The 17,507-nt window shown below is 37.9% G+C and overlaps 1 protein-coding gene across 4 annotated transcripts in view; it reads right to left on the reverse strand.

The window, feature by feature from the left end:
• The window catches only part of DOCK11 (dedicator of cytokinesis 11), a 333,016-nt gene that overhangs the window by 9,184 nt on the left and 306,325 nt on the right, over positions 1-17,507 (reverse strand). For all 4 annotated transcript variants that reach the window (XM_073641338.1, XM_073641340.1, XM_073641339.1 and 1 more), the window contains 4 exons: positions 14,068-14,278; positions 13,359-13,549; positions 10,959-11,059; positions 6,572-6,710 (listed from right to left, as the gene is read on the reverse strand). In XM_073641338.1, the coding sequence (XP_073497439.1) occupies positions 6,572-6,710; positions 10,959-11,059; positions 13,359-13,549; positions 14,068-14,278 (642 nt within the window). The remainder of the gene's footprint in view (positions 1-6,571; positions 6,711-10,958; positions 11,060-13,358; positions 13,550-14,067; positions 14,279-17,507) is intronic.

A 17,507-nucleotide genomic window follows, 5' to 3' on the forward strand; every position in this document is an offset into this window, starting at 1 on the left:
TTTGGACTTGAGAAAATATATCAGAAATAAGCTTTCTCTTCCCATTTCCCTTCCTCCAGCCATAATTACTCTATTAAGAATTTCCTAATCTAATACTTTTTGGAATACAAAGAATATTTATGCTTTATTCAATAATGATGTGTGTTTTGAAAAGTCTAATTGCATGCTAAAATGGGAAAATGATTTGAATCTACACTTTTCTTCTGAGAATTGGAGGAAAGGGATAGATATAACATATAACGCATAAATCTAATATTAATGCCAGTTTACATGAGAACTACTATAAGACTCGCTGGTTCTTCACTCCAGTTAGATTTAGTGTTGAGCGAGTATGTTCTATTAACCCTTTCGCCGAGTATGCTCGGACCGAGCTCCGAGTATTTACAGCTGCTCGGTGATAAGGTTAAATCGCTCCCGTGTGCATGATTTGCAACTGTTTGACAGCTTTATTACATGTGAGGAATGTCTATTTCTTACACATTCCTCACATGTAATAAAGCTGTCAAACAGTTGCAAATCATACACACGGGAGCGATTTAACCTGATCACCGAGCAGCTATAAATACTCAGAGCTCGGCCCGAGCATACTCGGACAGAACATACTCGCTCAACCCTAGTTAGATTCAAAAAATCCTTTACTGACTGCACGGACTTGTGCGGGAGAAACTGCGGACGAAGAGGCAATCAAATTCATATTGTTTGGGAGTGTCCAAAAATTGTAACAAAATGGAGAGAAATAGCCTCATTACGCTCAATTAATATATCTACAATAAGTCTCTCTCCTCAATTAGCGCACTTTTCTCTAGATGTAGACACATTCCCTCAGAAAATCAGATATACAGTACAGACCAAAAGTTTGAACACACCTTCTCATTTAAAGATTTTTCTGTATTTTCATGACTATGAAAATTGTACATTCACACTGAAGGCATCAAAACTATGAATTAACACATGTGGAATTATATACTTAACAAAAAAGTGTGAAACAACTGAAAATATGTCTTATATTCTAGGTTCTTCAAAGTAGCCTCCTTTTGCTTTGATGACTGCTTTGCACACTCTTGGCATTCTCTTGATGAGCTTCAAGAGGTAGTCACCAGAAATAATCTTCCAACAATCTTGAAGGAGTTCTCAGAGATGCTTAGCACTTGTTGGCCCTTTTGCCTTCACTCTGCGGTCCAGCTCACCCCAAACCATCTCGATTGGGTTCAGGTCTGGTGACTGTGGAGGCCAGGTCATCTGGCGTAGCACCCCATCACTCTCCTTCTTGATCATATATTTCCCTTACACAGCCTGGAGGTGTGTTTGGGGTCATTTTCCTGTTGAAAAATAAATGATGGTCCAACTAAACGCAAACTGGATGGAATAGCATGCCTAAGCAAGATGCTGTGGTAGCCATGCTGGTTCAGTATGCCTTCAGTTTTGAATAAATCCCCAACAGTGTCACCAGCAAAGCACCCCCACACCATCACACCTCCTCCTCCATGCTTCACGGTGGGAACCAGGCATGTAGAGTCCATCCGTTCACCATTTTTGCGTCGCACAAAGACACGGTGGTTGGAACCAAAGATCTAAAATTTGGACTCATCAGACCAAAGCACAGATTTCCACTGGTCTAATGTCCATTCCTTGTGTTTTTTAGCCCAAACAAGTCTCTTCTGCTTGTTGCCTGTCCTTAGCAGTGGTTTCCTAGCAGCTATTTTACCATAAAGGCCTGCTGCACAAAGTCTCCTCTTAACAGTTGGTGTAGAGATGTGTCTGCTGCTAGAACTCTGTGTGGCATTGACCTGGTCTGTAATCTGAGCTGTTGTTAACCTGCGATTTCTGAGGCTAGTGACTCAGATAAACTTATCCTCAGAAGCAGAGGTGACTCTTGGTCTTCCTTTCCTGGGGCGGTCCTCATGTAAGCCAGTTTCTTTGTAGTGCTTGATGGTTTTTGCAACTGCACTTGGGGACACTTTCAAAGTTTTTCCAATTTTTCGGACTGACTGACCTTCATTTCTTAAAGTAATGATGGCCACTCGTTTTTCTTTACTTAGCTGCTTTTTTCTTGCCATAATACAAATTCTAACAGTCTATTCAGTAGGACTATCAGCTGTGTATCCACCAGACTTCTGCACAACACAACTGATGGTCCCAACCCCATTTATAAGGCAAGAAATCCCACTTATTAAACCTGACAGGACACACCTGTGAAGTGAAAACCATTTCCGGTGACTACCTCTTGAAGCTCATCAAGAGAATGCCAAGAGTGTGCAAAGTAGTCATCAAAGCAAAAGGTGGTTACTTTGAAGAACCTAGAATATAAGACCTATTTTCAGTTGTTTCACACTTTTTTGTTAAGTATATAATTCCACATGTGCTAATTCATATTTTTGATGCCTTCAGTGTGAATGTACAATTTTCATAGTCATGAAAATACAGAAAAATCTTTAAATGAGAAGGTGTGTCCAAACTTTTGGTCTGTACTGTATTTCCATTCATATTTTTTCGGTAATTAAATCTCTTATGACATCTAGATAGAAATCTATTGATAGTCCAACCGTATTAGAAATTACTGACAAAATGTTAACTCATAATTCCTTTGAATATTCTAATGCCTTAAGGAATAATGCTTAAAAAAATATCAATCTAAATGGGCATCTTGGAATGCATATTTCTCCCCTGAGCAGTAAGAACCTCTTTTGGTAAAGTATCTTTCTTCTTAGTTGGACATAATTATAAGTTTTTATATTTTAAATTATTATTAGTATAGGTTTAGGATAGTGTTATCTAAGGATCAGTTTTCTGTCACTTTAATGGCAAAGGAACCGACATGATTCTGGTGTTAGGTGCAGAATAATATGTAATAAATAGTACTAAAAGGGGAAAAAAAATATTAAAAGTTGCAGGAGAATTTATTGTAAGAATCAAACATTGCTCTCCCAGCACAGCCTTAAACCTTTGATTTTTCTAGGATTAAGTCCAGAAATTACTAATCTTAGATGGATATACAAAATAACAGAATGGAAACGTGTTACACATGTAATTGGCTCATGAGTAATCAAACATTAACAGAAGAGATTTGGCAGTGCTGGAGAAAAAGAAATTACTATACTCAGCCATTGTAGCATTTCAGATTTTATGTAAATACAGCTTAAAGCAGATCTCACAACAGATTTCACAATAAAAACTACACATATTATAAAATGGATATCTCAAATCTGATGAGAGACATTTTAAAATTTATGTTAGAATGGCTGTATAATCCTTTGTGAAAGTTCGAATTCAGCAAGAAAAGTGAGTTTTGCTCATGAACACACTTGAATTCATGAGCTCTATCAATCTCCACTCATCTAGTCTGATTGACAGCTTCTCAGTTTCCCTTCTCACTGCTGGTGCTGAAATCTTACACTGCTCAGTGCAGTACAGCTATTCAGGTCTGAGGGGTCTAATGTACATAATAAGTCATTAGCCCCATAAGACCCCTGAAGATGCCAGAAAACTGGTGAAACATGTTTGGAGGCTGGTGTCTACCCTGGAGTTTTAAAAGCAGCAGTATAAATATTACTAACAGCAATCTACCCAGTAAATCAGCAGCTAGGGAGAGTGAATTAAGAAATCTATTACCGCAACTGACTCTGACTATAAAAAGAGTTTAGTGTTATACAGGGATAGGTCTGTGAAACCATGAATGCGATAACAATAAATGCATATGTTGAAAAAAAGTGAACACAACTTTGCTATTCTAATGTTACACTGTATTTTCACGAACCAAAATGTTTACTATATTTATTTAAAAAAAAATAAGTTTTATACATTGTTTATTGAAAGGAGGAATTTAATGCCAAAAGGCAAATTGTTAATAATGAACTAAATACTTCAGCACAAGTCTCTCTCCTGTTCTGGTAGTTTGCTACAGTGTATCAGGTTAGAATTTAAAGAAGTTATCCACTACTTGGACAACTCCTTGTCATACCCCACGATTGGCCCTGATAAAATAAAAAAACTTATACTCACCTCCCGTGTCGGCGCCGATCCAGCAGTGTCGGCACCCACGCGGTGTTGTAACACGTAAGGCAGGCGCCCAATCAGCTCTGGCATCACTGTCCTGCCTTCAGACAAATTGAGCATGAAGAGGAAATCAGAAAGCAGCTGCAGCCTGGACTTCCTCTTCATGTTCAATTCGGCAGAAGGCAGAGACAGTGACACCAGGGCTGATTGGGCGCCACGTGTCACAACAACAGTGCAAGAGCCCAGGGACCGCTGGAACGGCGGCGGCACGGGAGGTGAGAATAAGTTTTTTTCATTTTATCGGGGGAAAACATTTAGATCAAGAAGGGGTTGTCCTAGTAGTGGACAACCCCTTTAAGCTATTCTGGATGATTGTCTAAACTAGATACCTAGATACAGAGGTAGCAAATCTCAGCTTTGAAAAGTACTTTATCTTTACAAGTTTTCCTCTGGACATTTACCAAAGCACCTGAAATGAAAAATGGAGTAGCTTTGCAAACAGTCTTATTTTTGTCTACAGCTTTTATGCAGACCTATGTGTCTCCATGGGTACAGACTGTTATGGTAAATATTTATACTTTGCTTTACTATTTAGACAATTCATATATCTTTGATAATTTAGTATTTTAATATTAGCTTTATAAGTGTTATTCATAAATAACAGGGTGTTGTCTCTGATATAGATATGTATTAAAGCCTTTCTTCGTTTCTGGATGTATAGTAAAACTAGATATAACCAGTCTAAGGAATGCAGCAGAAGACATAATTTACGACTTTGTTTTTCCCAACTTATCTTCCTTTTTAGGCAACGTAATGTAAGCCACTCCCACTTTCCTTGTCTTTGTGGTTTGTAATAAAAACTTGTAACCAGGCATCTGAGACTCAGACAGGTCTGGGACACAGACAGAATTGGTGTGTGTTCTCTTGTCTCCAATCGATCAACTCCCTGATTTGATCAAAACTGGCAAACATGTGAAACCTTTTGAGTTTCTCCTAAAACTTTTCATATAGGTTTCTCCATCATTACTATAAAAAAAACTCAGTGCAGATGGATCCTGACAGTTATACTCCCTTCAATCTAATCCCTATTTTTCACTAGCATACATTTGGTGGGTTTGCAAAAAGAAAGGAGCTGATTAGTGTTGAGCGAGTATGTTCTATTAACCCTTTCGCCGAGTATGCTCGGGCCGAGCTCCGAGTATTTCCAGCTGCTCGGTGATAAGGTTAAATTGCTCCCGTGTGCATGATTTGCAACTGTTTGACAGCTTTATTACATGTGAGGAATGTGGAAGAAATAGACATTCCTCACATGTAATAAAGCTGTCAAACAGTTGCAAATCATGCACACGGGAGCGATTCAACCTTATCACCGAGCAGCTGGAAATACTCGGAGCTCGGCCCGAGCATACTCGGCGAAAGGGTTAATAGAACATAGAGCTGATGAATAGCAATATATCTACAGAATGTCTACAGAGTGTGTGTTTATTATTTGTTACCATACACATACATAGATTTACAGAGGACCTGTAGACAAAAAATATAGGAGGTTTTTTAATAATTAATAACAATTTGCAAAGTTGCTGTACAGAAGACTTGACACAGGGTCAAAAGTGGACAGTGTTTGCTGTTTTAGTCCCAGTACGTCCCAAGTATTAAAGTATTATTATGTATAGATCTTTTTTTTTTTTTTTTTTTTTTTTTTTAGAAAACCACCATACGGTTCCAGAGATATGGCTCTTTTTTATATAGTGTGTCCAATATGCCACAAGGCAGCATCAATGCACGTCACCAAAGTATTTTTATGAACAACTTCCCTTTGTTAAAGACGATAAGAAATTAGCACATTGTGCACACTAAATAAAAAAGGTTCCCTGGAATCATATGGCAGATTAAAAACAAAAAAAAACTCTGATAATCAGGAATAAAATAAAAGCAAATACTGGTGACAGGTCCTGTTTAACTTTCATTTTAGATGCACTACAGCAGTAGACAATGGTTTTCTAGGTGAACACTCTTTATGGTACATTCACGCAACACAATCGTGAACGATTGTTCCTAAGAGTGCTCATTCCCGATAATCATATAGTGTAAACAGGCTGCCAATCACCCAATGTGCAATATTAATCGGGTGAAATAATATTTTGGTGTACCTAAAAGATCATCTTTTCAGTTGCACATCATCTTGTGTAAACAGGACATGAGCTGCCGAGAACAATGGGAGGTTTGTGTGCACAGAATGGCCTATTTGATTTTTCAGTGTGCATCCGAAGCTCAGTCTTTACCTGTCTAAACAGACTATTAAACGACCACCGACCAGGAAACATGTCGCTATTCAGCAGTTGTTTAGCACTGTGCATTGGTAGGTATAAATTAACCTTTATTTGCATTGAAACGAGATGAATATAGAGCACTAAAGACTGGGGGATGCTACTATGTGCCAATGTAAATGCCAGCAAGCCACTCTAACTTGGCTAGGATATTTCGACACACTGCTGGGGCAAAAAACTGAATCTTTACCCCAGATGGAGCCCAATATCTCCACAAAATACTTTAATGCACAATGCATTAGGATATGTACCTGCTCATGGATAATGTCAGAAAGCTCTTTCACCATTTCCCTGAAGTTTGTTTTCAGCCCCTCATGGTATTCAACCTGATCTTCTTTTATGAGCCGTTCATTCAGGTCCAGAGCTGTGGCACACACTTGGATAAACAGTCTATATAGATAAGAATACAAAGGATAGGTTATGTTATTTGTCTGACAGTGAAGATGCATTTAATCAGGATCAGAAGCTATCACATTTATTCACATACACAATGAGCTCACGCAGCTTAGAAGGATTACGCTGGAACAAAATATTGTTCTGCTGAGAAGAAGTTCTTTCTCTTTTCCAAATCTGTCAAACATCAGACACCAGCAGCAGTGCCCATTAACAGCACAGACGACACTGGTGGACCTATCTAGGCTTGCACAAGATCGACCTTCCTACAGATTGTTCATACATCAAGTCGCCATGGCTCAAGACTGAGCCTAAGGCCCTTAAAAAAAAAAATGCTGACATTACAGTGCAACCCACAGAACTACAGCCAGAAGGGAAAGGCTAGACATATTTCCACCAACAAACCCAGGAAGAGCCAGGTCACTGGAAGAAAACACTGTGAGGGTAACGGTAGAAGAGAGCTGGTTTGTGGCTATTGGCACAGGTCTTAATTAGTGATGCGCGAACATGCTAACCGAGTAGCTTTGGCGTGCTGGAAAACTATGTTTGAGTCTCCGCGGCTGCATGTCTCGCGGCTGTTAGACAGCAGTACCACATGCAGGGATTGCCTAACAAACAAGCAATCCCTGCATGGGTTGCGGCTGTCTAAAAGCCGCAAGATATGCAGCCGCGGAGACTCGAACATAGTTTTCGAGCACGCCAAAGCTACTCGGTTAGCACCCGAGCGTGCTCGGATAATACCTTATCCGAGTACATTCGCGCATCACTAGTCTTAATGCTATATACGAGTGATTAGACAGATTAAGCTGCTTTCTTGGGGTGTAGACATAATGAAGGTTGTTTTGGGAACTTCTATACCACATTATCATGCATAGTGTCGTGCAGGCGCATCATATAGTGACGCACAGAGTACTTATGTACTCTTTATATAATGAGGCAGTATGAGGGTAAAATAAAGCTACGTATAATAATATGGTAACAGGTTCCTCCATATAATACCATGCAAAGCCATTTAACCCCTTCCTGACATGTAATGTGCATAAATGTCACCAGACCACTGTTTATCCCTTTTGTTGTTGCTGCCAATCTTTGGCAGCGGCATTTAAATGGTTTGGGCGTGATATCGTACCCCAACCCCGTGAAGCTATTGTGGGGTGAAATGGCAGATGAGAATCTACTGTGAGCCCTGTGATCGTAGGGCACTTCTAAAGCCTATCCATATGAAGATTATTATTTTTAGTATAGTAAATTGATCAAATGATTGCCGATGATTATTAAATATTTAACAATAATTTTTTTTTTTCTTTAAATCACCCACATTTTCTTAATCTTAAAATAAAAAAAAGCAGATTTGGTATCGCTTCGTTCATAGAAGTCCAATCCATACATTGTAAAATGATTTACTTTGTACGGTAAACGCTGTAAAGAAAAAAAAATGTGGGAAAAAAGGGATCAAAATGTCAAATGTATCAGTTATACAGCTCCAATGACATAAAAGTGCTAAAATTTATGTGCCTAAGAAAATGGAAACAAACACGTGTGTGTATGCATGTATGTATTAATACATACATATACTATGTTCAGAAATATTAGGCAATTTGTATTTTTGATGATTCTTTTTATTTTTCAGCAACTATAGTGCTCTCGGTCAATCCAATAGGTTAATAAACCTGAATATTTCAGAAAGTAAAAGTCAGGTTTTGTCTTTCCTAAGACAATATCTATGTGTGCAGAATTATTGGGCAACTATTAGTGTGCAGAATTATGCAACTAAATAAAAATTTTCATACCTCAATTATTTTTTTTTTATTTTCATCTGTCGCAGTGAGAAAAACAAAACAACTCAAAATATACAAAAATACATTTCTGACATTTCATAAAAAATGTCAGTGACCAATGTAGCGACCTTTCTTTTCAATAACAGCCATAAGCCATCCATCCATGGAGTCTGTCAGTTTCTTAATCTAACAATCAACTTTTTAGTCAGCACCAACCACAGCCTCCCAGACACTGTTTCCCTTCACCCTAAATATCCTGTTTTAAGAGGGGCCCACAAGTTCTCAATAGGGTTTAGGTTGGGTGAGGAAGAGGTCATATCATTATTCTTTCATCTTTAAGGCCTTTACTTTCTAGCCAAGCAGTGGAGACTTCGATGCTGTGTTGGAGCATTGTCTTTCATAAAAATCATGTTTTTTTTGTTTTGTTTTTTAAATGTAGACTTTGTCCTGTACCACTACTTGAAGAAATGTCTTCTAAAAAAGTTGAAGTATGTTTGGGAGTTGATTTTGAGTCCATCTTCAACCTGAAAAGGTCCAACTAGCTCATATTTAAGAATACCAGCTTATAGCATTTTGTTGGCATCCGAGTCAAAGTAAATACCAGTGTCATGATCCAGCCATGACCCAATCCATCTGTTACTTCAAAAGCCACTCATTTCATTGGTCCATAAAATGAAAAATGTTTGAAAAATCTGTTTTCAGATATTCATTGGCCCAGTCTTGATATTTTAACCTTTTGTGTCTTGTTTTGTTCAGTGGTGGTCAGGTTTCAGCCTTCCTTACCTTGGCCATGTCTCTGAGTACTGAACACCTTGATTGCTGTTGGTTGTTGATGGTTCTGTGATAATGCCTCAATCTTTAGCAATTTCAAGAGTGCTGCATCTTTTTGTAAGTCTTTTAACAATTTTTTGACTTTCCAGAGTCCGTTAAATCTCTTTTTTGACCCATTTTTCCAGAGGAAAATAAGCTGTCTAATAATTCTGCACACCTTGATAAAGGGTTAGGTCTCATTCTTCCCTATTACACAAATACATACCACTTGATCTGCTTCATTCAATAAGTATTCAAGTTTATACAGCTTGGGGTTGGAAAATATTTATAAAAATATTATCAAAATACTCGCTTAATAGCTTTGCACACAGTGCAGAGTATGTATTATACATATTAAAATATAAAACAACTGTCTAAATTTGGTTTCACTGTAATAGTATTGATCTAAGAATCATGGTGTCATTTTTACCACACACTGGATGCTATATAAAAAAAAAAAAGGAAACAATCATGAAAATTATTTTTTTTTCATTATTTCACGCACTTTGAATTTTCCCCCACTAGCCAGTACATTTATATAGTAAAATGAATGGTGTAACTCAAAACTACAATTTATCTTGCAAAAAACAATCCCTCATATGGCTATGTCAATAGAAAAATAAAAAAGGTATGGTTCTCAGAAGAAGGAAACAATGAAAGCACAAAAACTAAAACTGGTTTGACTGGAAGGTAATATGGGATGATGGTAAATAAGACACAATTATTATGAAGATATGAACTTTACTAAAATGCTCAGTGATGACAGATTATGTCTGGTTTATCAAGCAGCTTTCTGATCTAAAACTGCTTAAAATACGACAATTTCAGTGCAATTCGCAGTTGCAGGAAAATTGTGACTTTTAGCGTTTTTATGCTAGTCCCAACCAGCTCCACAACTTTTGTTAAAATGGGCAGAGCTTAGTTAGCAAATTTATCATAGTTTAATGCCGCAAAAGTGGCAGAAATATACTCCTGTCATTGACTGAAGAACTTTTTTTTTTTGCTTTGGCGCATGGCAGCTGAAAGATGAGACAAATATTAATTGTCGACTCTTAATAAATTAGGAGCATCTTGCTCCAGCGCACTGTCTGGAAAGCCAGACTTGATTCATGAGGGCCTATGATCCTGATTCATCATTGCCTTTGCTCCTGTTTTTTTGTCTAGTTTTGTGTATTTTGCACTCAATCATTATTCTATTTGCGCCTTTTTTGAAGTTTTTTGAATATTTGCTTTCCTCTTTTTGTTTTTTTTTTCGTCTGCTTTATGGGTGGAAAATAACAATTCCAGATGTTTTTGCCCGATTCATCAATGGCGACGTTTTAAAAAGTCACAACATTTGACGCAAATTCACTCAAGTCCCCCCCCTCTTCTGGTGTGTTTTTAAGTACGCCAAAATGTTGGCACAATTTTTATGACTTATCTCCAAAGTGCGAATTTTGATGTAAAAAAAACATTCAAGACAGGAAAAAAAAAAACAAATTTTTGACTTTGCGCCAAATTTATGAATCGCATGTGCCATCTTGATTAATTTGGAGCAAAAAAGGCAACTAATACACCAAGAAAAAAAAGGAGAATGAATGAATCTGGGCCTATAGCTCTCACTTTGTTGAACAGAAGTATAGACCTTGGCTGAGAAATAGAATCATTATCAACATACTTAAAGATATCTTTTAGCTCCTTTATCTTTTTGGCAGTATACTTGCTGGGCCGACTGTCATCTAGGAAAGCTCTTGCATAGGCTAAAGGTCCCGCATTGACCTAGAACAAAAAATATGTTAATTATAATGTGATTATATTTTGGTTGTCATAACTACATAGAATAATATATTATTTTAACATAAAAAACTAGAAAAATATTAATTCTGCTCAAAAAAATCTGTAAAGAGTTGTGGCTGCATCATTTACTAAAGCATTGAAAAAAAACATATTTCCCTCTTCCTTCCTTATTTGCTCCCAGTTTTTGGTTTTGTTATACAAAATTAAATTTTACTGTATAGTCTTAAAGAACAAATTTATTTAAACGTTTTTTTCCTCAACACTTATGAACATGAGAGCACATAATCATCAGCATTAACAGAAATAAACACTTGAAATAGATCACTCTGTTTGTAATGACTCTATATAATATATGAGTTTCACTTTTTGTATTGAAGAACTGAAATAAATTAACTTTTTGTTGATATTCTAATTTGGAATAAATTAATGAACCTGTATATTGCACAGACACAAGCTTCATTTCCCCTGAATTTTTACTTTTGGTCCTTAAAATCATAATTTATTTACTGTCTTGTATATGTTTGTGTACGGCTCCTTCAATGCTTGAGGTCCAAGTTTTCCATATTAAAGGGCAACCTAAAATACCTCTGAGTTACCACTGTTCTTTGTCTCCTAACGTCTGTGGTCTAGCTCACCGTTCACCATACGTTTTATATCCTCCATTTAGCCTCAACCATGGCTGCTAAATCTTGTGAACCAATCAACAGAGGCGATGGTATTGATGGTACTGACAGAGGCGATGGTATTGATGGTACTGACAGAGGCAATGGTATTGATGGTACTGACAGAGGCAATGGTATTGAATTAATAATATACAGTACATCACAAACTTACAGATTCTATCAACCAACATCCCAAGTTTTTAAATTTAGGGAATTTCCATTTCAGGTCCACATGAAGAATCCAAAAGTATAAGTTGTACAACTTTAAATAAAGGCTCAGACCACAAGGTGAAGAATTGTAAGGAACATTCACAGACTGGAAAATAGCTAAAAGTGTGTCGAGGGCTGGGTAAAATCATAATTGGCACCAAGCAGGCCATGTTAAAATGTATCTTATCTCAATAAGGGATACTTGCAAGCTCCCATGGATAACAACTACCTAATAAACCTGCCATGTTTGTAACGCGAGTTGGTAACACATGTAGTTTCCTTTCCACAAGCTTCCAAAAAAAACCCCCAAAAAAAACACATTCTACAATCATTGAGAGGTAAACTTGACTCAATCAATAGATATCAGAAAAACTGGGAATTATAAGAAACTCGGTATGTTTGTGATGTATTAAAATATAATAATTCTTGTCCAACAAATGAAAAATCTCATGTCAACGCTTGGGAAAAGATTTACTACTAAAAAGTGGAGTAGCTTGGAAAATACTATATTGTAGTTGAATTAAATAGGAAGCAGTTGTAATTGGTTTATACTTCTCAAGAGATGCTACTAGGTGTGAGATCTGAGGAGGGCTGGCCATAAGTAGAGTGATAAGGACAGGGGTCAAGCTCTTAGTTGGATTATGGGTGGGCTATTTACCAATATTAATGGGGACAGTCTGGTTGCATTATTTTATTTCGTCAAATTAGATACCAATAAGCAGCTTTGTTATTTGTAAACGTACGTGATATTATCAGGCATGCGAGGTATGGTGCCAGCGTAGGTGAGATGGAAAACCTCCCTTGGTACCACAGAGATAAATTGGGTCTGGGACAGATACAGCAGCTGTTGGTTGACTATCATTTCTCAATTTTTATTTTAGCTTTAAAACCCTGTACAATTATATATGCAAATTGCCTCTTCAGAGAAAAAGAGGACTTGTACTCTATAGCGCCACCTATTGGAAGTAGCAATCTTACAAGTCACAATCAACCCTTCAACGAGTTGTGCAATAAGACTTAGGATAAAAGCGAAATCAGAATCTCAATTTGCAGACACGGTGTTTTGGGCTGTTTGCCCTCGTCAGTGCAAAGTATGAGAACTGATTTGGCTAGATGAGAGGCTCTGGACTGAGGTCTAAGGGGTAACGTTTCTCCTTATGGAGAGTGACGCACCAGCTCTGGCACGTCAAGGTAAGGAGGCTTATTCGCCATGTAATGCTTGTCTGGGAAATTTAATATGCAAATTGCCTCTTCAGAGAAAAAGAGGCAATTTACATATTAAATTTCCCAGAGGAGCATTGCATCACTGTATAGCTCGTTTAAAATGCAGTTTGAGGGGTGACAGACTCCCTTTCAGTGACTGGTTCATCTCAGCTCAGATATGTCTGTCGTTTCGGAACATGTTTTACCTGCACAGACACACATCCTTGTAGTTTTAGCTGTAACTGGATCATGTCGACATCTGCAGATGAGCAGATCTTCTGCAAATCTGCGGTCTTCTCCTTAATCTCATCAATGGCAACATCAATGGGTTTAAGATCCACTTGGTGCTCATAGATTACAGGTATTCTTTTCTTGACGTATGGAAAAGAGTTTGATGCTGAAAATTAAATATTTATGGTAAGATAATATTCATGTATAGCAGGTATTAAAAAAAAGATCCAGTGATCTGAGTTTTAAGCTGAAGGGACATGCGTCCCGATTCATTAAAATGGTCTCTCTACGCTCCAGTCCTAATGAACTCCCTGCTGGAGTAAGATGCGCCTAATTCAGGAGGATCATACTACTTAATGAATTAGGCACCTCCGGCAGAAATGTATTCCAGTCAGAACCTTAGTATATTACTGGGGTAAGTTAAGCCACTAAAGTGGCGTAACTTTTCATTAGCTTGACTAGCGTCCATGCTCTGCCCTCTGACGTACCTGGCCCATACTGGTGTGAAAATGCCAATATTTTTGTGCAACTTCTGAGTAAAAATTGAGCGACTTATTAAGGTGTTTTACGCCAGAATTCTGGTCTAAACGCATTAATGAATCGGCCCCATGGCGCTCTTAATAGTGTAGTGGTCTCTTCATTTTAATGTTCGATGCTTCAGCTCAGGACTTCAAGTTGACTTACTTGTTAATATGGTTCTCTTCTTACACTGTTCTTCTACACTTCCATGCTTTTTGCCTGACAGTGTGTAAGGAGTTTCGAATACAAATCGATTGATGTTGTGATTCCTCTCAAAATCTGTCCTTCTATCAGTAAGCTCTTGTTCTTCTAAATAGGACTTGACGTATGTTATCTGAATATGGGCAAACTTCACATCAAGATCTTTTACATTTACCTATTTAAATAGAGACGGTGTTACTGACATACTAGAATAAATTGAGATAAACTGTAATGTAATTGTAAACTGGAATAGCTATTTACATGCTGTACTATATAGATATGACCACTGATATGAGTCTAGAAAACATACTCCACAAATCCACTAAAGTAGTACAAGATAAAAAAAGCTAATAGCATTCCACAAATTTCTTTCAAATAATAAATAGAAAAATCTATCACTTAAATTTCTTCAAAAATGAAAAGTCTTTATCTCAAATCTGTTGAATCGTTGCTGTGATTAAAAGAGGTTGTCCGGTCAGAAGTGATAGTCTGCAGTCGCTCTGTGTGACTGCAGACTTAGGAATCCGCCCAGCGCACACACTGTGCGCTGCAAGGATTCGCCAGTTTCTGACCCCGGGACTGGAGGGTAAGTATGAGTTATACATGCCCCTCGGCCAGTGGGCGGGACTTCGCTCACAATACACTTGTATTGAGTGAGGCTCCGCCTTCTAGTCGGACACGCCCATTGGCCGTCCACGTCACTAGACAGGGCATGGTCTCGCTCAATACAAGTTTATGGAGCGTGGTGGTGCCAACTGGCCGGAAGTATGTATAAACACATACAGTTGAAACCAGACATTTACACACACTATAGAAAAAGACACATATGCATGTTTTTCTCAATATCTGACATGAAATCAGAATAAACCTTTCCCATTTTAGGTCAATTAGGATTACCATCATTTTTAATAGTTGCCAAATGCCAGAATAATGAGAGAGAGAGAATGTTTTAAAGGGGTTGTCCGGTACTTTTAAAAAAATGCCAGTGTGTCATCGGCTGACATCACGGCAAGTTGCGGCTGCAGCCGGGGGTCCCTCTTCCGCGTGCCACCGGTGGCTGCTGGGTTGTGGGCAGGGTTATTCCCCTGTGTCACACCCGGCATCCACCGCGCGATCTCCCTCTTCTCATTCACTGGGAAAGCGCACGGTGGATGCTGGGTGTGACGCGGGGAATAACCCTGCCCACAACCCAGCAGCCACCACGGGGTCATGTGATGCCTGTAAGCGGACAGCGATAGCGTCACTCACAGGCAGTATCAGCAGCGCAAGGTAATTAGAAAGAAAGGTTGTATTTATCATTAAAACACACTGCCATTTTTTTAAAAGTACCGGACAACCCCTTTAAGGCATTTTTATTACTTACTGCAAAGTCAAAAGTTTACATACACTAAGATCACTATGCCTTTAAACAATTCATTTTGGATCGGGCAACCCCTTTAATTCATACTATGCTTAGTTTTCATTTAATTATTTAATGTTTAGTAGTTTTAGATTTCACCTCTCTAGAGCCCTCCATACACATTAGATGGTTGTCAGCCCAACGATGGAAACATATGCTGTGGATATGGTGGATATGCAGTAGAGAAGCCCCATAAAATCCAAAACATGCGCAGAGGGCTTAACACTTTTCGTGTCAGTGCATACACAATAACCATGACATGGGTATACAGAATTTTATTATTATTATTGTTATTTATTTTACTTTTGTTATGGTTTTATAGCAACCACAAGACTTCCTGTTTGGTAGCCACTATCTGATTGCAGTTCATGTAGTTATGTGCACAGACGTGAAGACACAAGATCTTATCTGCTATAAGTTACACTGCCTCTGCATGCTACACGGGGTTTTTGAAAGATGCATAAGAAATACATTCAGCGTCCTGAAGAAAACATGTAAGACAGGGTACATGTGGAAGTGTTGTAAATTACGTGGTATGTGTCTCCTGTTATTGCCATAGCCCATATCGGTTTGCTATAATATGTCAAGCATGACGCCGTTCAATATGGCAGCTTGGAATAGATGGAAAGTCTTGTGTAATCTACACAGGGTTCCCATTCTCCTGTCCTCACGTCAGTAGCCATTATGTAACTAGTGTAACAGTGTTACTAGTGTTTCAGAGGACCAAACATGGAAATGATATGTTTCTTTAAACTTCATTTTTACTTTCTTTTATTTAAATAATGATGGTGATGTATTAGTGTTTAATTGTGGAGCATAAAGTCCAACGCTCCTAAACATCTGCGGCCACAGTGTGTTCTCCGTTGTTTATATGTACGCACAACAGTCCTTGGATTGCTGCCACTAATCATTCTGGTCTGACTACCGAAAATATCAACAGAATTTCTAGTATAACTAATACTGTAATCTGCAGCCAGTGACGAGAATTCAGAAATTCTTCGCAGTTTTGTACAAATTGAATTATAATTACATTTGAAGAATATTTCTTTCTCTCTTAAACAGGACCTATTACAAGGTCAAAAGTGGACAGTTTGTACTGTTATATCATTCTCGCTGCTCCCCGGAGGTTTTTTTTTAAATCTGCCATATGGCTCTAGGGAGACAAGCCCTTATATTTAGTGCTACTTTTTATGATCTTTAGCAAGGGGGATTTTTTCACAAGATTTTCTGGGGGCATGTGTTTAGGATAATTAGTTTGAGCCATGCCCCTTTGGTGAACACCTTAAAATTTGAACTAAATATTAAAAAAGCCCATATTTCTGCAACCGTATTATGGATTTAACAACAACAACAACAAAAAATACATATGAGAGGAGCAGCGGAAATAAAAGAAAAGCAAAAACTGATCACTTTTGATCTGATGACATCTGACATTTAATTTTCCAAACTAGCAGAGTTGTATGTGAAAATCACGGCTCAGATTTTGTCGTCCTGCAATAATTAGGACAATAATACATTCTGGAATCAGTTCAAACAGGTGGGTGTGAGAGTTAGTCATTACATATTTTAGGAGGCATGGTAGCATTTCTGCCTTGAAGGAACGCTCTGGGCAAAATGAATACACAGTTTTATGTGTAATGTAGGACCCGAGTTGGCCGTGCATGACATAGATATGCTCTGGGGCTTATTTTAAATCATGCACTAGACATATTTCTTTATATCAGTTTTGTTCAGAGTAATTTGTTTCATGCCACAAGGGAAAACTTTTCCTAGAGATGATTACCTGCACCGGGGAAGGCAACTCTACTAGTAAATACATTCTCTATACAATCTAGCAGATTATATCAGTGCTACATATTTAAAACATTTTTTTCACATACAGAAATTAATTTTCCTGACAAACAGGTTTTTCAAGATAAAATTCTACTTTAGAAAAGGTGTGTATGGGAATAAAAAAATAAACACAGCTGTTCTCTTCCATTTCCCAGGTTCTCCACCGCTGCTC

This window comes from Phyllobates terribilis, unplaced genomic scaffold (genome assembly GCF_046119375.1).
Source record: "Phyllobates terribilis strain yellow unplaced genomic scaffold, ASM4611937v1 Scaffold_7__3_contigs__length_470593459, whole genome shotgun sequence".
NCBI lineage: Eukaryota > Metazoa > Chordata > Amphibia > Anura > Dendrobatidae > Phyllobates > Phyllobates terribilis.